General features: G+C 34.2%; 1 protein-coding gene across 2 annotated transcripts; it reads right to left on the bottom strand.

Annotated features, from left to right (window-relative positions):
- Window positions 1–15,042: 15,042 nt before the first annotated feature.
- Window positions 15,043–20,507, bottom strand: LOC127281039 (uncharacterized). 2 transcript variants are annotated; one of them, XM_051304523.1, is made up of 2 exons: window positions 18,482–20,507; window positions 15,043–15,602 (listed from the first exon to the last, which is right to left on the bottom strand). In XM_051304523.1, the coding sequence occupies exons 1-2, from the start codon at window positions 18,711–18,713 to the stop codon at window positions 15,550–15,552; spliced, it is 285 nt and encodes a 94-aa protein (XP_051160480.1). In that variant the 5' UTR covers window positions 18,714–20,507; the 3' UTR covers window positions 15,043–15,549. Both variants share the same exon structure in this region; 1 of them encodes a protein (XP_051160480.1).
- Window positions 20,508–20,958: the final 451 nt, after the last annotated feature.

Consider the following 20,958-nt stretch of genomic DNA (forward strand, 5'->3'; position numbering starts at 1 on the left):
TTTCTAGTGGAGGCTATGCCGGATCTAGATAAATTACCTATACCGGAAGTGCATTTGACAATCGATCAAATTGACACGAACGACGAAGTGGGGGTGAATCTGGGCGGTGACGTGGCCAGCGGCGTGGATTATAACACCGGGTTAGATCAGCAGATACTAACGACTAGTGAGTCAGCGGGTATGACTCCAGCCATAATATCAGCGGCTGATACGGCTGTTAGCAGTGCGGTGTCTAATGTAACGTCAGTAGCGCCGATGGTGACAAGTGGAACGTCTGGGACGTCTCCAACAATAACTTGGGCATTACCGAGCTCTGGCGTGGCTACGCCTAGTTTTGTGCCACCTATAGGGAGGTTTAGTCAATTCGACACTCGAATGTGCTATATCCCCCATAACGGTACGGTGTTTACCCATAACACTAATACCGAGGTTAATTGGGCGCCGCGGCCTCCCGAACAAAATAGTCAGCGTCAGGGACTAGCGTTACGGAATTCAGCGTCGGCTCCGCCTATGCAGGGTACCGATAGTAACCTAGGTTCAGGTACGGTACCAAAAGTTTCACAACCACAAAACTCATTTAGCGAACCTCCCTTAAGTTTCCCAGACCAGTGTCATGATCGCGTGTCCGGTCTGGTCAACGATATCAAAAAGGTTTTAGACCCGCCCGAAAGGGATGAGTGGGCAAAGAGAGGTAGGAGGGAGGAAGCTAAATCTTATGGGGGGAGCCATATCGGTAACACAGAACAAAATTTTAACTATGGGGAAAACCGGGAAAATAGCGCGAATCAGCGTAGGGATGGCCTTTCACATAGCGGTAACTCAGCGCGAGGCCATTATGCAGCACTTTTGAACTTGTCTTCGGACGAGTCAGGATCGGAGGACGAATACGGCCCAAACCAGGCTCACTATGGACAGGGACCGGGTTCGCGCGAAATCTCGGGTGCACGCGCAGCTAAGCTTTTAAAGAGCTGGAATTTAAAATTTTCAGCGTCCGATAAAGAAGATCCGAGCGAATTTTTAATTCGCGTGCAGGATTGTAGAGAATGTTACCAAATCTGCGACCAAGAGCTACTAGCGGCAATCCCTAGCGTGTTATTAAATTCAGCGAGTCGTTGGTATCATGTCACCAGAAGAGAAATTAGATCGTGGCGAGTTTTCAAAAAGTTATTCTTAAGAGAATTCAGTGGCGATATCGACGAAGAGGATTTGTGGGAAGAATTAAAAGCGCGCACTCAGGCAAAAGGAGAGCGAATTTCTTCTTATTTAACCAGCCTTCGTTTAATTTCTCAACAATTTAAACGTCCGATTTCAGCGTCTAAAATGTTGAAGATCGTGTTTAGAGGGTTGACACCGGAGTACCGCCGATTCATAGCAACGTATGAGAACATTTCGCTTAGCGAATTGGAGAAAACTTTGCATCGCTACGAGCGCATACGCGATATAGATAAACGGTATGCCCCACCTCCCCCCAAAGATAAAATGAGAGTACCGCGGCTCCTTCTGGAGTAAATAAGGCGCACAAAATAGATGCGTTCTTAGATATTTCAGCGTCGGAGTCGGAAGGGGACGGCAGTGCCCCCAAACCCCCCAAAAAGAAAAAGAGTAAGAAAAAGTCTCTGAAACAAAAGGATTCAGGTGTAAAGGAAAGCGAACCTGTGGTCAAGGGGGGGGATCCAACGACCTTCCCCCCCGTTAGCGAATCAGCCTCGATAGTCAGCGCTCCATTCGTTAAAAATGATTGTTTTCTGCGGGTGAAATTAATGGAATACTCGGAACCAAGCAACGATTCGGGAATTAGTCAACGTATTGTTCAGGGGTCTGAACAGCGTATAATTAGCGCCGACTTTGCGACTAGTGAGGACGTGTGTTGTGAACAACGTCCAGAGTCACTAGTGAACGATGTTCAAGGGTCTGAACATAATGTTCGAAACAGCAAAAGTGCGACTAATGAGGACATCTGTAGGGTACAGAGCCCTCAACTGCTGGTGAATCATGTTCACAGGTGTGAACAGAGAATTCCCAGCAATATTATTGCGACTAGTGAGGACGTGTGTCGTGGACAACGCCCAGAGTCACTAGTGAACGATGTTCAAAGGTTTGAACATACTGTTCTAAACAGCAATAATATTCCGATTAGGGAGGACGGGTGTTGTGAGCAACGTCCGATAACTAGTTCGAATCGGTCTCAGGGGTCGGAGCAAAGGTTAAATAAAGGGTATAATAGAGATTTCGGTGAATTGTCGGGTGATGTTATCAGCGTCTCGATCGGGCAGGATGAATTAGCGACTCCTAGTGTTAGTGGAGCTCCAAGTGCTGTTCGAGAATCAGCACGTGTAGTCCAGGAGGGGGTGGGAACTGCAGATGGTGCAGTTGAATCCCCAATCATCGACGAGACGGATTTCGGGAATATCAGCGACAACAGACGTTTCTTCAAAGTATTTTTAGCGGATCAACCGTATTTAGCGTTGTTTGATCCGGGAGCGACAGTGTCAGTTGTAGGTCCCAAACTCGCGCAAAAATTCAAGGATCGTTTAGTAGGGATGAAGTCAGCAATACATAGTGCTATAGGCGGATCCACCAAATCTCTTGGAAAGTTGAAGTTATGGTTGACTGTTGATGGTTGCACCAACTCTTTTGAGTTGATAGCCATCGACTCTTTGTCCCATGATTTGTGGAGAATTAGCGGCCGCGAATGGCATGAATTCGCGGAGAGTAGAAATCAGCGTCTGGACGGCATAATTAACGCAGAGTGTGCGGGTATTTGTGAATTGACGCTTGAACAGCGTCAGGAAGTCCAGAGTCTGGTTGATGAACTAGTATTACCCCAAAAGGTAGAGCATGGTATGACAACCCTTACCGAACATCATATTAGCGTGTTAGACCCGACGCCGATTAAACATCGGCCGCGGAGAATGTCACCGATGATGTTACATTGGTTGATAGAGGAGGTCAAAAAGTTAATTCAACAAGGGGTAATAGAAAAAGCTGCGAGCGAATGGAGCACGGCTCCAGTCGTGGTCAAAAGAAGCGACGGCACTTTGCGTTTGTGTTTTGATTTTAGGGATCTTAACAAAGTGACCGTAAAGGACGCTTATCCGATACCTAGCGTGGACTCGATCCTTGATAAGCTTAGAAAAGCACGCTACATTTCGAAGATCGACCTAAAAGCAGCTTATCACCAGGTACCTATGTCAGCGTCTAGTAAGAAGTACACGGCGTTTTCGGTTCCTGGATTAGGTCTTTTCCAATTTAAACGTATGCCGTTTGGGTTAACCAATGCCCCTATGACTTTTCAGCGTTTAATCGACTCACTTTTCGGTCACGAGTTTGAACCGGTCGTTTTTGGTTATTTAGACGATATTATCGTGGTAACCAATGACTACAATGAACACGTGCGTTGGTTGAAGGTAGTTTTGGAAAAGTTAGCGTCAGCGGGATTAGTGGTTAATCCAGAAAAATGCGAATTCGGTTGTTCGAAAGTAACGTACTTAGGTTATGTTCTCGACAGTAGCGGTTTGCGTCCAGACCCCGAGAAGATAGCGCCGGTTGTTGAGTACCCTGCGCCGCAGAATTTAAAACAATTAAGGCGTTTCCTCGGTATGGTCGGATGGTACTCGCGTTTCATTGAAAATGATAGCGAATTAAAGGTGCCATTGTTACGTCTGCTACGGAAAGACCGAAAATGGGAGTGGGAGGACGACCAAAATGAAGCGTTTTTGGCATTGAAATCTAAACTGGTATCAGCGCCGGTTTTAGCCCGACCTGATTTTAGTAAACCGTTTACGATTCAATGCGACGCGAGCGATTTCGCGATTGGGGCGGTCCTTACCCAAGAGTCAGAGGATGGCGAACACCCCATAGTTTATATCAGTAAAGCGTTATCAGCGTCCGAGAAGAATTATAGCGTGACCGAGAAAGAGTGTCTTGCACTGCTTTGAGCCATGAAAAAGTTTAGACCGTACATTGAGGGGTATAAATTTATGGTGATTACGGACCACAGCGCGCTTAAATGGTTACGTAACCTCAAAGACCCCACAGGTAGGCTAGCAAGATGGGCCCTCGAGTTACAACAGTGGGATTTCGATATCGTGCATAGAAGGGGATTTCACCATCATGTTCCGGATGCTTTATCGAGAATGTTCGAAGAAAGCGAGGAACTGTCTGCGTTCGAAACGGTTAGCGACCCATGGTATTTAAAGCGTAAGGAATTAGTCGAGAAATTCCCCCAACGTTTTCCAGGGTGGACGGTAGAGGGTGATAAGTTGTATCGCCACAAAGCTTGTCCGATTTTGTCGCCCTTTTCGAACGATGAAAAAGGTTGGAAGTTAGTAGTGCCAGCGGAATTTAGAGATCGTGTCATTAGCGACGCACATAACGAGTTGTCAGCGGGACACTTAGGTGTCGAGAAAACGTATAAGCGCGTTGCTGATGATTATTATTGGCAGGGAATCTGGTTCGATGTACATAATTTCGTTAAGTCGTGTGATGATTGCCAGCGTTTTAAAGTGTCTCAGGAGGGACCTCAAGGGTTGATGGGTCAGCGTGTGGTTGAGCATCCGTGGGTGGTAGTTGCGGCGGATTGTATGGAGTTTCCGCTTAGTAAGAGTCAGTACCGCCATCTAGTAGTGTTTCAGGATTTGTTTTCTCGGTGGATTGAAGACAAACCAATTAGGTCAGCGGACGGAAAGTCGATAGCCCGGGCGTTCGAGGAATTAGTAGTATTTCGTTGGAACACTCCGCGTTTTTTGTTGACCGATAATGGTAAAGAATTTGACAACAAAGTCCTGAAAGCTACATTGGAAGAATATGGCGTGCAACATTTGACGACTCCACCCTACCACCCACAGGCCAACCCGGTGGAGAGGAGTAACCGTACCCTCAAAACCATGATCGCGACGTTCGTTGGTGCGGACCATCGCGACTGGGACAAACATGTCCATGAGTTCCGTCATGCTGTTAACACGGCTGTGCAGTCATCGACTAAAGCGTCGCCAGCGTTCTTGAATTACGGTCGTCAGCCAGAGCCGGTCAAGAGTCTACGTCGTGAAGTCGAGAAAATAAGCGAAATTCAGCGTCTTGATCCGGAGTTATGGGTCGATCGCATGAAACGTTTGGACGCTTTGCGCGATCTGGTAGCTAGATTTATTGATTCAGCGAGGGAAAGGCAAACGGCTCACTATAATCGGAATAAGCGTGAAGCGGTATTCAGCGTTGGTGATCGTGTTTTATGGCGGACACATAAGTTGTCTAATGCGGCACAAAGGTTTTCGGCCAAATTAGCGCCCAAGTATGAAGGTCCGTATGAAATAATAAAGCAGTTGTCAGCGTCGGTTTACGAGTTAAAATCCGAAGATAATCGCCGTGTTGCTAAGGTGCATGTTTCTGACTTGAAACGGTTTGTACCTCCTCGTTGCGGGCATTCTTAGGGAATAGCAACTTGATGTTTGTTTGTTGCAGGTGTGAATGCCAGCGTGCCGTCGGGAGTCGGCAAGGAGTCACCATCACCGCCATTCTAAGCGTACCACCAGGAGTAATAAGATGTGGAGGAGTTCCGCCGCACACCGTCGACAGTGGTCGGGTCGGCAAGACGTGGCTCGTCGTAGCCTCCCCGAATTCCCGCCACCCATGGATGTCGCCCGGAAGTATCTCTTAGACGAGATTGCGGAGGCAAGCAAGGCTTCGTCGCCAAGAACTTCCGGGGCGAGCAAAGGATTGCCATCGGTGTTGGCGGAAAGCGCCGTAACGCAGTCTCTCGGTGCTGTCCCCAAAACGCAGCGTCCGAGGCTTGAGTCCGTTTCGCAGGAGACGAAGAAGCCTGTCGTCCGGAGCGTCGAAAGGGTTCAAATTCGGTTTGAATCGATGGCTGAGAGCAAGGAGTCATTCCCACGGATCGGGAACTGGATCCGCCAAAGAACGCGTGCCATAACTGTTGGCAGAAGGGACATCGTTTGACGGAGTGTCCCCAGGAGTTGGGCTCGTTCTGCTGGAATTGTGGCAGGCGAGGAGTTGTCCTCTCTGCGTGCCCGCGTTGTGCCAGGGTGCACAAAAAGGACATGGTTCGCCAGTTCGATGAGTCCAGTTACAACGAACATCGGCGTCGTCGCGCCGACTATTTCGAGGAGTGGCACCAAGTTCAGCGACAATATGAGCGAGGTATTCAGCGTGCGTCCCTGTTGCGGGACACTGACGCTATCCCTCGTCCGTCTCTCGTAACAGGGACAGCGGTTAATCGGCCACATAACAGGGGTACTAATCGAGGTTTTTTACAGATTAGTGCCTCCGCCGATTTGCCTTCATCGAGCCCCTTGTCAGCGTCCAGAGAGAGTGGGTCTCTTCTGGAGGATTTGCGTTTATTGGAGAACCAGTTGGCCAGTTGGCCAGACGAATTGGCCCAGATGGCGCGCGCTCAATTTTTGGAGGAGCGACGGGTTAAACACTCCCCCTATTATTAATATTTTGTATCCCCCCCCCTCTTTTGAAATAAATCTGTTCTTTGATATCAGCGTTTAATTTCGTTTTGGGTTTGGTCGGCGATAATAGCGCGCTATTATCGGCCTAGGGGAGGGATTTGTAACGATGTGAATCGTTACTATATTAAGTTTTGCGAGTCAGCGTCTTACCCCTCTCGATCAGTCACCTGTTCGTTTGTCGTCAGCGTGCTATGAACAGGTGTTCATAGCAAGTCTCGAGGTTGGAATTTACGCACGTGTGTGTCGAGTAAAGGTCTCATTGTCAGCGTTGGTTCCCGTTTCCCGAGACAGGTTGCCGCCAAGTTCGTCAGCGATAAGGATGGAGCGACAGGGGTTGACAAGGATGGATGACAGCGCGCCCTCTTTTTGGTGGTGATTTTGGGCAGTTTTGGCGGGTCGATGGTCAGTCGATATTTCGCAGTGGTCGAGTCGAGTCTGTATTTCTCCGTAGCTGTATATATATATTGCTTGTCGATTTTGAATTAAGTGCAGTTGCACAGTGTTATTATTAACTAAATTATTATAATAAATAGAATTTAATTAAATAGAGTTTTAAAGTGATTTCATTATCCTTGGCTATTTTCTGTCAGCGTTGTCGTCGTCCGGCAGTCTTGGGTCAACGTAGGTGAGTCGCATCTTTATCTTGTGAATCGTGCGGCACCAGCGATTCTTGCTGGTTGCGAATCTCCCTTTGAGAGTTTTTACTAGTGGGTTTGAGTGTTTCGATAATGTGGACGGTGCAAGCGGGTTGTCTATAACGCGCGAAAGTCCATCATTACAAAATATTTGGAATTGGAGGGAATGCCTCTGAAACCTTAGGTACTGTTAACCTAAAAATAGCTGGTTTTATAACTGAATTTTTCATAGTTCCAGATCATACGTCTATTCCATATGACGGAATTTTAGGAACCCATTTCTTTCTTCAAACTAAAAGTAGAATTAATTTCTTAACTCAAAAATTAGAAATTAACTATTTAAAAGTAACCATAAAAAGAAAAGAAATATCTCCTTCTAATGAAATAAAAGATATTTCCAATATTGAAGATACTAACGTTGCAGGAAGATTACCATTTTTAACAATATCAAATCTTATTACTAAATTAAATGTTGATTTTTTAATTGATACCGGTTCTGAATTAAATATTATGAAAGAAAAATTAATGTTACCTGGAGATCCTTTAATAACTAACAAAAAACAATTTCTAAAAGGAATTGGTAATGAACCCATTTGCACTTTGGGATGTACAAATTTATCTATCTATAACGTTATATCCGATTTTCAAGTAGTATCAGATGATGTTATTTTACCTACCTCAGCTATTTTAGGAGCTCAGTTTTGTCAAGAAGGAAAAGTTATTATCGATTTTAAAAATTCTTCAATCATTATAAGAGGAATTGAACACCCATTTAATTATAAAGTACGTCAACTTGATACAAAACAAGATAATAATAATTTATATCCTAATCTCAAACCTGTAACAGAAAATCCTAAAAATATTAATGTTTATTTAATTGATACTGTTGAATCAACTGACATTGAATTTGAATTTAATTCACCCAATTCTTTAAAAGATGAAAAAGAAAAATATATTTTTCATGTTAACAATCATGACTTGACAAAAGGTTTAGACCCAGATGGCTGTGAATTTTATTTAGATCCATCTAATTCTTATTATCAAGAAGAAGATGAAGAAATTAAACTTCTAAAAAATCATAATATTGTAGATTTCTTACGATTAGATCATTTAAAAGAAAAAGAGAAGCAACATGTTTTTAAATTAATCGAGAATTATAAAGACAGTTTCTATATACCAGGAGATGATCTACCTGGTACTGATGCTATTATGCATCAGATCCCCACTATAGATGATATTCCAGTTAATACTAAACAATATAAATTTCCTCACGCGCTAAAAGAAGAAATTATTAATCAAATGAAAGAACTATTAAAACTTAAAATTATTAAACCTTTAAATTCTTCGTACAACATCCCTTTGTGGATAGTACCTAAGAAACCTGATTCCCAAGGTAAAATTAAGTGGAGAGTAGTATTAGATTTCAGATGGCTTAATGAAAAAACTATTAGTGATAGCTATCCCCTTTCTAATATTACGGAAATTTTTGATCAGGTAGGAGGAAATATTAAATAGTTGTTATGTCTAAAATTTAAATTTGAAATTTTTAAATATTATTAAATTTTCCTAATCTAATGAACTTATAATTATTCCCTAATCTGTTTCCTCAATTTAACTTAATTAAATAAATTAAGTTGGGAAGAGGTATTAAATGAATGATCTAAAAAATATTATTTATTTAATAAAATTATTTATTAATAAACAAAATATAAAAGTTTATTTAGAAGAAAATATAATGCTTTTAATTATTTAATGGTTGAGAAACAATTATCAAATATTCCTTCCTATAAGATTTGGGTTCTTATTAAATAGTTGTTATGTCTAAAATTTAAATTTGAAATTTTTAAATATTATTAAATTTTCCTAATCTAATGAACTTATAATTATTCCCTAATCTGTTTCCTCAATTTAACTTAATTAAATAAATTAAGTTGGGAAGAGGTATTAAATGAATGATCTAAAAAATATTATTTATTTAATAAAATTATTTATTAATAAACAAAATATAAAAGTTTATTTAGAAGAAAATATAATGCTTTTAATTATTTAATGGTTGAGAAACAATTATCAAATATTCCTTCCTATAAGATTTGGGTTCTTATTTACCTCGAGTGTTTTATTGGTGTTTCGACAGCTGGACCCCTCAACGTAAGACAAGATCTTCTATGTCAGATGTTAAAGGTCGCTCGTAAACATTTATGACAGAATTTTCACTGGAACTCTGGACCGTATTTTCTGTATCTCACTAACTTATTTGACTTTTTTTTAATTGCTGAACACTTGTATTTATATATTTATATATTTATATATATATATAGCACTTATGAATGATTTTTTGTAACTGGAGATACTGCTGACACTTATGTATATATATATATATATTCGTCGAACTAGACTGCTTCACAACTGATACTGATTGTCATCCATGGGAAAGATTTCCCTTTACATACAAAAATTTTATAATGTAAATCTTTCGATGGTACCAGCTAACCCAGGAAGTCTTTTTCTAGGACGGTACCACCTCACCGATGTAAACAGTATTAGTCCTCTCTTCTATGTAGTAGTGGCTCACACATATGGTCCATTCATTTGAAAATTATATTCCTCAACCACCAAGCATCAAAAACAACATATATATCTTTTGCATTATAAATATAACATTAAAAACATTATTTGTTTACATAATTATATGTTTAAATAATTCTTTGTTTACATAATTCTTTGTTTGCACATTTATTTGTTTACACATTTCTTTGTTCACACATAATTGTTTATTAACAAGTATTTATTTATTTACAAATACTTGTTTCACAATTATTTATTTATAAATATATATTCATTTAGAAACAATTGTTTAGTTATAAATAATTGTTAATTTACAAGTATTTGTTTATTTAAAAATACTTGTTTATTTATAAACATTTATTTATTTATAAATATATTTGTTTATTTATAAATAACTGTTTATTTACAAATATTTGTTTAATTATAAACAATTATTTATTTATAAATATATTTATTTATTTAATTAATTCATTAAAAATAATAACTTTTATTTATAAAATATGTTACGGTGACGTGACACCTCCCCCCCCAAATCGAGCATGGTGGTGGAACGAAGTGAAACGACATGGTCGACAATTTTATATATTAGTAGATTTAATATTTTTTTTTTTGTTTTTTGTTTACATATACTATTTAAAAGAAATTACATAGATTATTTTAACGAAGATTAACAATATTTGTTATAAAATGGTTTAAATTGTTACATAAATTATTTAAGCGAAGGTAAGTATATTTCTTACAATAAGTTTTATTTTGTTATTTTAATTTTCGACCTTAACTAACACATCAATTCCCTGTCTGATTTGTTTTTTGCTATTAAGAAATTGTTCAATACATGCTAAACATTCAGATGCTTTACAACGAGGTGTAATCAATTCTTCTCTACACATATGACAGTATGTAAAAATTCTATTTATATTGGCGATTGAATGCCATGCAAAAAATTCTGTATATTTTAATTTGTCTGTGTCATTTAATGTTTCGAAGCAAAATGAACATAACCTAACTTCTGTTTTTTCATTGAAATACATAAATAAAATGTGCGGCAACATCATCATACATGAGCATCCAAGTAATAGACTATATGTGGCGGGATGATTAATTGGTTTTACACCGTCTATTGTTTTATTTGTAACAATTTTTGGAATTTCCATTGTAGGAATCATATTGTATATATATATATATGAGGCATTCTTCGTCAACGGGACCCCCCTGCTCTCCAAAAATGGTTTATGTTTAAATTATCGGGCATAGGCTTAAAATTTAGCTAAAAAGGAATACTTTTAAATGCCGAATGGCATTTTTTTAAATTTCAAAATGGCGGCTGAAATATGGCGGGCGAATTTTCAAAAATTAATTTAATTCGCTTGAAACTTGTTACTCGGGGGTTTTTGGGGTCGCTGATTACGAATCTGAAGTCAGAATTTCAAAATTCAATATTATGGATCTAATATGGCCGCCAATTTTTTAAAAACTGATTTGATTTGCTTGAAACTTGTTACTCGTAGATTTTTGGGGTCGCTATATACGAATCTAAAGTCAGAATTTAAAAATTTAATATGGCTGATTAACTATGTCACGAAAACTATTTTAAATTCAAGAGATTTTCTAGAAATTTGAAAAAAGAAACTTTACGAAAATTACAGTAAATTTCTCGGGAATCCATTTTTCCAATACTAATCCGGGATTTTCTAGGGAATTTTCTGAGAATCAATACCTTGAGAATATTCAGGTATATTATTAAGTAGGAAAAATCAGTACATTTTTTATTTTAGAAAATTATAATTTAGGACAAGTTGCTGATCAAATACTCATAGTACTAAGATTTCTCATTAGAAAGATATGACAGTGATAGACCTGGGTAGCACAGAAACCTTTTTTTAAAATTTTTCAAGTTTACGAAAATCTCATAAAATTTAAAAATATCGTCCGATATATTTTACACAGTTAGAATGATTGAAAATTGACTTTATGTTTATGTAATCAGCTAACCTAAAAACCAGTAACTAACATTTATCATGTCAATCATCTACTCTAAAACATTCTTAGTAACAATTTTCATTAAAAAACTTACATTTAAATAAAATGGTCCGCCATACTGGATCCATAATATTGAATTTTTAAATTCTGACTTCAGATTCGTATTTAGTGACCCCAAAAACCTACGAGTAACATGTTTCAAGCAAATCCAATCACTTTTTAAAAAATTTGTCAGCCATATTGGATACGCCATAGTGAATTTTGAAATTCTGACTTCAGATTCATAATCAGCGACCCCAAAAACCCCCGAGTAACAAGTTTCAAGTATCTCCAGGCCTTTTTAAATAATTGTCAGCCAAATTGGATACGCCATATTGAATTTTGAAATTCTGACTTCAGATTCGTAATCAGCGACCCCAAAAACCCCCGAGTAACAAGTTTCAAGCGAATTAAATTAATTTTTGAAAATTCGCCCGCCATATTTCAGCCGCCATTTTGAAATTTCAAAAAGTGCCATTCGGCATTTAAAAGTATTCCTTTTTAGCTAAATTTTAAGCCTATGCCCGATAATTTAAACATAAACCATTTTTGGAGAGCAGGGGGGTCCCGTTGACGAAGAATGCCTCATATATTTTTTTTTTTTTAAATTTAAGATGTGTCGGTATTCTTCGTTATCTAAAAAAATTAAAAAAAATTTTGTATGTTTATTATTATTGTTTTTTTTTTTTTTATATTTATTATTATTATTATATATATTTTTTTTATATGTATATATATAAATATATATATTATTTTATATTTATATGTAATATTTTAATATTTTCGTGATATTTTTGAAGAGAAAAAAAAAAAATTTATTGTTAATTTTCAGTATCTGTTTCTGCTTCAGAATCGTAATATTTGTCCATAATGAATGGATATCTTGGATCGTACTAAATAGGAACACCTATTAAATCTGTATGGTATTTATGGGCGTTCCTCTATATTTCTATCGTACAGCTTTCGCATTCATTTGCACGTCTTTTGATAATAAATAATTGTATTTTGCAAAAATTACATTTTAAATTGTTAATATTATTTGACGGAAAATGTATACTATAAAACTCGTTATATAAATTTCTATTTTCGCTAGTGTTAAAACAATTGTCACATAAAAGTTCGTTTTATTTTTTATAAACAACATGATGTTTGTACATCACGCAGCAGTAAAATAAGGACAAAATATGTTTAATAATTAATGCTTTTTTTTGATATGTGTTCTCTTGAACTTCATTTGGTTGTTGATCGATTGGAAGCATCTAAAGAGAACAACAAAAAAAAAAGTAAAAATTGTTTTTTTTTTTTCTATATATATATATATATATATATACAAACTTATTTGCATGCAAAAACAAAATTTTAAACCATTCTCATGCAGTTTGTTATAAAAATATAAATATATATTTGTTAATTAATAAAAAAATTTTTTTTTTTTTTATTATTATAGGGTAACTGCACCAGTGGTGGATCAATTAAGCCTACTAAATTTATTATTTTGACTTTAAAGGTGTACAGATTTTTTCAGATGAAAAATATAGGGTAATCTTTACAATAGTATGAATTAACAAGTCTCCAAGGACACTATCGTGTAGTTTTCGACTTGCTTGTAACGTTTACACCCCCTCACACTCCCATTCAACAATAAAATGACATTGCTCCAGTCGTGGATCATTTACCCCTTTACACTACACAAAAATAACTTAATGATGTAAATTTTTTTCCAAAAGTATTCTATATGGAAAGAATTGATTACTTTCTACTCTAAAAATTAAAAAAATTTAGACTAAACAATTATTTTTTAAGATTTCATGTGAAAAAGCATAAAATCAACAATTGTTGTATTGCTCTGTTTTCCTAAATATTTTCAAATGATTTTATTTCATAAAACTTATCTATACACCTCCCCTAAACTATTGAAACATTTAGTTCAATTAGAAATAGCTTATTTTAACCTTTTTAACGCTGTTGATCCACCATTGGTGCCTGATCCACCACTGGTGCATTTACCCTATGTTTGTTAAAATTTATTTATTATATATTTTTTTTGTTTCTTTCTATCTTTTCATTTGAAAAAAAAAAATTCTTTGTTATTTCAAAATGCAAATTTTATATTTGCAAGAAAAAAAATCTTTTTTTTACATATATATATATATATATATATTATTTTTATTTTTACTTTTTTATGTATATATATTTTTTTTATTTTTGTTTAAAAGAAAAAATTATTAATATATATTTTACGTAAATATATATATATATTTTTTTTTGCTTTATGTTTTTCTTGATCATTATATGAGAAAGAAAAGAAATACTCTTAAATGCACATGTTCTTGCATTTATCTCAAAAAAAATCTTTAGGGTTTTTTATGATGTCATTAAAAGAACTCCAAATTTTACGAGCGAAGGGTAACGTCAAATATATTTTTCTGATAATTTTTGTATTATTGATTCAGTTTCCATTTTTCTGTGAGAGTATACACTTCAGAAAAATGGATATTTTAGATTTTGATTTTGAAAATTTAGATTTGTTATTAGACAAAGTTGTAAATAATAGTACACAAAAAGAGTTAGATAGAATAATAAGTGAAATAGATATTGAGGAACATGTTGAAAATAGTCAAGAAATAGATAGTGATTCTGAGTATAGTGGTGATGATGAGGTGAATCATAGGTATGAAATTAATAAATGGGAGAACAATATTTGGTCCTTTAGTGATAATAGCCAGAATTTCTTCTTAGTGCAAGTGGGGAATAGGAAAATATATGGACCAAGTTTTTGGTCCACATTACCTGCTGGACAGCAAGGGGAGATTAGAGAAAGAATAGGGGGTCAAATTTTAAAAGATATTAAAGGGGTTTATTTTTATAACGAAAGATTTTTTATTATTAAAAACAATTCTCTTCAAATGGTAAGTAATAAAAACAAAATGTTATTAAATAATTTTTAAAGTTAATATTAATAATAAATAATATATATTTGTTTTAGATTGATAAAAGGCTAGTAAAATATGAAGGAAATAAGAGATTTCTTATTTCTCGACCATCTTTCATCTTTAAAGGCAAAAAGATTTTGTGCCCACTAAGATGGTTAGAATTGTGTCAATCAACAAGGAAAAATTATGCAATCCAGATTAAGAAAATTTTATTAAAGAATGATAAAGGTCTCGAGGAGACATTTACTTTTAAAGGATGTCGGTGGAAAATTAAAGGAAGACTTCATAAATTGGTTCGAGTAAGGAAAAATTTATAAAAGTTAAAAAAAAAATTATCTATTGGTAAAATTATTTATGTTAATTTCTTTGTTTTTAGGTTTATGATTAAAAAAAAGACTGTTTTTCAACAATATTGTTTCTGTAGGTAAGTGTTTATTTATTTTATCATGTTTTTATTAAAAAAAAAAAATTTATTTATTATTATTATTATTTATTTATTTATTTTTTTAATTTTTTAATTATTTATTTTTTTTTTTAAAGAAATGTTAGAAGTAGAGTTATGAAAGAGTATTAGTAAAAATAAGAGTTAATTTACCAAAAATTTTCCTTTTATTCCTGTAAATTAATTATTTGTATTCCGTACATGCAGTAGGATTGACAGTTGAACTAGAAAATATAGAATTTTTATATTAGTTATCTTTTTAGAAGTACTTTTGTACGAAAGGGCATGTCCCTTTATGTTCCAAATAAATAAATAAATGCAAACCCTAAATAATGGCAAAAAATTTCTTCTTTTTTCTATTGTCAAAGAAATTTTTGGTAAGGGAAGTTCAAATTCAAAGACGAAAAATTGCAAAAGTTCTACGATATTTTGTTGTCCGGTGGGTGGTTCAAATTCTCTGAAGGATACATTACTGTATATTTCTGTTATACATGGAATTGTAGACATAGTTGCTGTTTTATCTGTAGTGTTTGACATGCTAAAAATAAAAAATAAAATTTACTTTATTTCTTCTGTATTTTGAGGGTTTCATTAGATAATTTATCAATTATTTTAGTAAATAATTTCTTAGAATTATTTAAATAATTTGTTAATAATGGCATGATAAAAGAATCTGAAGCTTCTAATGAAAAAGGAGATTCGTTTAAGTGTTTGTTTTCCAAGAAATATGTTGAGTTTATAAGGGTTAGATTGCAGGAATGTTGTATTCTTAAGATTCCGGTATCTTTTAATGTTAAGTTATATTGTTCGGAATTTTGACATAATATTTGAATTTTTTCTGCGTAAGGAAGAGAGTAGATCCATCCGTTATGATTTTGTAGAGGAGTCCAAGTATTTTGTGTTTATAAATTGATTGAGTATTTGCATCTATTACTCATTGGTTTAGTAAGTAATTCTGTTTCACAGTTTGGGTATTTGAAAGTAGAGAATGTTGGAGCGTTTGTAAGACATAGATTTCCGTCTGTTGTGTTATAACAAGATTTTTTAAATGAATCGTTAGTTATTGGTAAATATATTTGTTTATCTTCTGTTATTGCTATATAAGATAGTTTAGATAATATATTGATTGAAATGTTTTTATTGGTATCTTTTGTAAGAATAGGTACTGAATGTATTTTAAATAATTGAAATTGAGGAGAAGATGGTATGTGTGTTGAAAGATTAAAAATTAAGTGATTTTTATAAATATGAAGATTAATTCTTGAGAATGGTAAGATTTTTGATGTATAAAAGAAAATGTTTTCCATGTTAAGGATAGGGTTATTTTTTGGTGGTGTTGGTAAAATGTTGGAAAGTAGAAAAGAATCCCAAAATCCATTAGAAATGTGTATAAGACTTTCAAGAATATCTAGAAGGAATTTAATATAAGTATTTTGAATTTCATGTACGACATTAAAAAAAGTTGTTATATTACTTCGATTACGTTTTCCATTTTTAATATATTCGCGACATGTTATAATTGGGTAAATTATTTCTGACATTTTTGATAAAAATTTGTTTTCATATAAAAGTGAATTGTTCTCTTTTGTATTGAACATATTATTGTTGTTTGTTATTTGTGAAAATAAATTTTTAATATTTAAGGGTAACTCGTTTGTCCTGTTTGGTAGGATATTAAAGATTCTTTCTATTAAATTACTTATCATTCTATCTTTTACGGTAAATTCAGTTTCTTCTTCAAGTGTATCGCAGTTTTTACAACCTTTGTGTAGTTCATTATAAATTATCGTTATATTATATTTAACAAGAATAAGTTGAGTAATATTTAGGTAGGAGATGAAGTGGAATTCTTCGGATAGAATTTTAAAATCAATGTCCTTTTCAAAAAGTAATCCTCCAGGATGAAGAAAAGGTGTATTGATGTATTGTGAATGGGTTGTTTTTAGAAGTAACAAAGTTAATAGAGGATACATTTCGAATCTGAAAATGAAAAGAATGGGAAATCTAAAATTTTATTTATACATAAGTAGATTTTGGTCGGTTTTTATAGAAAGGTTTTAATAGTCGAGATAATGCAGGAATTCTACTTGGAGAAGGGAGTTGTGTGCTTTTGTTAGTTTTGATTATATTTTTATGTCTTCGGCATTCTGTGGTAGAGTGTAGAATAGTGTAACAGTATTTACATGAATTGTGCCACGATACTAATTTTGGACGCGGATCTGTTTGAACTTCCTGATCTTCAGTTTTTCTTGTATCAAAATAGTTATAGACTTCATCATCACAAAGATCATAGGTTTTTATTAATAATTGTAATAAGTTAAGTGCAGCTTTGTTTTCAGATAATTCTTGTGTTTTGCCTGTTTGTATTATTAGGTGTTCTAACACCATTAATTGTGTTACAAAATATGTGTCATTAATGTTTTGACTGACGTAGGATGTGATTTGAGGTGGCGGAAGGCCATATTTAATTAAAAAATCTGATAATATTTTCATATGGTTAAGGATGTGCATAGAGTTGCGTCTGGTTTTTCTTGATCTTTGAGTTTGGCGTGGTTCTTCGTAGGTATGATCCATTTCCTATTAAAATGGAAAGAATCAGTCAAACTTTAAAATATTGATTAGGTGGTCTGTAATTACAGTTTAAACATTTTTTGAAATTTTTAGTAGTGTTACTGGTTTCTGGTTGAAAAGAAAATTCATGTTTATTACATTTATTAATCATTTTCGCGTTTCTAATTAATTTCTTTTCTGGGTGTATATTTTGTATAGGTTTTTTCTTTGGTGGTAATGAAGGTTGGTTTAAGTTCAAATTTTTTATTGAGTTTACTATTTTTGTGTTGACTTGTTCATGTTTTTTAGACACTATATGTAGTACTTTTGATGCTGCTTGAATTGATGCGATTTCTGAGATTCGTGCAATTGCGCTTTCTTTAATGTTTCCTACTTTGCAAACTACTATTATGTTCTGTTCGAGTGGTGAGATTTTGTAAAAAAAGGATGAATATTTTGGTGTTGACATTCCAATTGTTTTGCATATTCTCTCTAGTTCGTTTTCTACGTTTATCATTCAAAGGTAATTAATAGGAGTGTTATCAATATCAGGTAATGTTTGTAGAAATTTAAAGGCAACATGCTCTTTTACCAAATCTGGGTCGTTTCCGATACCAGTATAGTTAAATTTATCGTGTTTAATTGTTATTTCGAAGATTAGTTATTTGTTATGGTCTTCAGTTATTTTATATTTATAATTGATTGGTGGTTTATTAGTCATGCGCATTATTTCTTCGATTCTTGCTGAGAGCTGCATGCTGAAGTTTTATTCTTGTTTTTGTTAGAAGTTGAAATTAGTGTTATTTTTATTTAATTGATATAATTCTTGGTGAGGGTAGATATTTGATTCGACTGTATGTATATTACCTTGTTTTTGTTTTGTTGGATCTTTTTCTTCTTCTTCTTCTTCTGGAACTCTGATTTGTTGTGTATATTGTGTATCTGGTTTCTGTGGTACTTCTGGTTTTCCTAAATGTAAAAGTAAATTAGTTACTGAATCCCATATGCATCCTAGTAATTGAAAAGACCATCCAAATACAGTATAAAGTGTGTAACCGTGAATTATAGTGTCGATGAGCAGTTTGATTGTTCTAATCATAATTATGATAATATTATCTGTCCGGTTATAGTGCGTGCTAAATTACTCAAAACCATTGGTTTTTCCGCCGAAAACATTATGTGGTTATGTAATTTACTTAAATCTGCTTGAGAATAAATTCCGCTTGTTGCTAAAGATGAAGGGTTAGTATAATGCCACGTATGTTGTGTTGAAGGTTTCATAATAGTGGGGGGTACTGATTCGACAGGGTTTGGTATTATTTTATACCATGTTTCTCCTAAGAAATACATTAAGGGAATAAATGAATTACAATTTGTTTGTGTTCCTTTACTAATAATTATGTGGGTCTTAGGTGTAAGAAACATAGAGTGATTCCCTTTAAAAATGGGTAAATGTAGAAAACATTCTTCTGTTTTACGGTATTGAACTTCTACTGGGACACATTTAATTATATGTACTACTTCACCGGCAATAACAGATGTATAGCCTGGTCCGTTCATTAAGTTATATGCGAATTCATCTGGGGATTGAGATGCTAATGTTAATGAATTTTTAAATACTTTTTGTTCAAGCTCATATTTTTGTATTAGGACATCATAATATAATTGTTTCATTTGGGTACGAATATGTTTTTCAGTATAGACAAATTTTGAATTTACATATGTAAATAGGTCCATATTTTGAACTGTTACTTCTCTATCCTTAATGATTGCACGTTCTGGGGTTGTTTCAATTATTAAAAGTTTAGGATGTTCTGTATGATACATACCATAACTACAAACCGCTGTTTGTGATTTTTGAGTAAGTACGAATGTTATATCATCAGTATTTAATGAGTATAATATTTCTGAACTGTTTGAGTTTATTTCTTTAGTTTTATTTGCGTATCCTTGATATATTACTTTGTATTTGTTAAGTTTACAAATATCTTGGGGTACAGAATCCAAAAAAGTTTGTCCACCTTCTAAATCAAAACAATTTAAGTCTGATAAAAGACATGTAACTCCTGATTTCAGATGAATTTTATTTGTGTTTACGTTAACTGATGCGTAATATTCTTTTACTGTTATTTTTACTACTGCTTGAACAATTACGTTATTCCATGTTCCAAGTGGGTCTGAATATTGAGTTCCGTCACAAGATCCGTCAAATGCTAATGATCCTGCCATTAAAATGCTATGATAAGTTGTTTGATTAACTTTTAAGCCTGAAATTTGAGCACTTTGTCCTAAAATTATTGTGCCTCCTGAGTGTAAACCTTTACATTGTTCAAAAGTAACTTCTTGTATGTATTCGCTTATTCCATTGGCCATTGCGGAAATATGAGAACTCATTCCACAATGTGAAATTGTTCTAGTTATTTGTATTTTACATTGTTTAACTTTAGTTAGTGTAAAATCAGCTATTTGTATTAATTGAATATATTGTGATTCTGTATGTACCTGAGGTTCAGGTATGTCGCAATCTCCTACTTCCAGAAGTGATATTGTAGTTATATTAAGCATACTAGTTCCGCAATCAAATCCAATGAAAGCCTGTATTGACGTCAGGTATAAGATCAAGAGTATCAGAATTTTTCCTGCCATCATTCTGATAGGTATCTCTGTAAAAAGAGATTTAGTTAAAATGTTTCTCTTTTTCTCTCTATTGATTTGATAGTATTTTATATTGTTATGTATATATTTTTGTATTTAAACTACCTCTTGTAATATGTCTGCAAAAATTTCTTGGTTTGACTCACGTAGACTATTTATAAAAATACGAAAAGCGTATGGTCCTCGTGTTTTTATGGTTAATATTATATCCTTTTTTGTTTCTAATGTATTGAGATTATCTTTCCATCTTGGTACATTACAGTCGTCCAGATTAAATATTCTTTTGTTAAATAAATGTGGCCATATTCCAGTTCTCCTTCAATTAATTCTGATGATTTAAGTGTAATTTTGGGCATTTTATAGTTTCTTCCTTGTTGTTCAATATTTATCTGAAAGAAAATTATATATTTTGTTTTATTTTTGACTTTTTGAGTCTGTTAACATGTACTATTTTTGGTGTATTCTTTATTTCAATTTTAACATTTCCTTTTCCTAAGATTTCTAGAATTTTATGAGGTCCAGTATATTGATCACCAAATTTCTTTGGTTTGGGTCCGCTTAATAAAAATACTTCGTCATCTATGTTAAAATTTTGGGGGTTTATTTTTTTGTCATAATATGTTTTTGATTTTTCTTTTGCGGTAATTAGATGTTCTCTAGCTATTCCTCTGATTTTATGTAAACGAGTT

The sequence above is a fragment of the Leptopilina boulardi genome, unplaced genomic scaffold (assembly GCF_019393585.1).
Source record: "Leptopilina boulardi isolate dan_hultmark-lab unplaced genomic scaffold, ZJU_Lbou_2.1 LbouV2_262, whole genome shotgun sequence".
NCBI lineage: Eukaryota > Metazoa > Arthropoda > Insecta > Hymenoptera > Figitidae > Leptopilina > Leptopilina boulardi.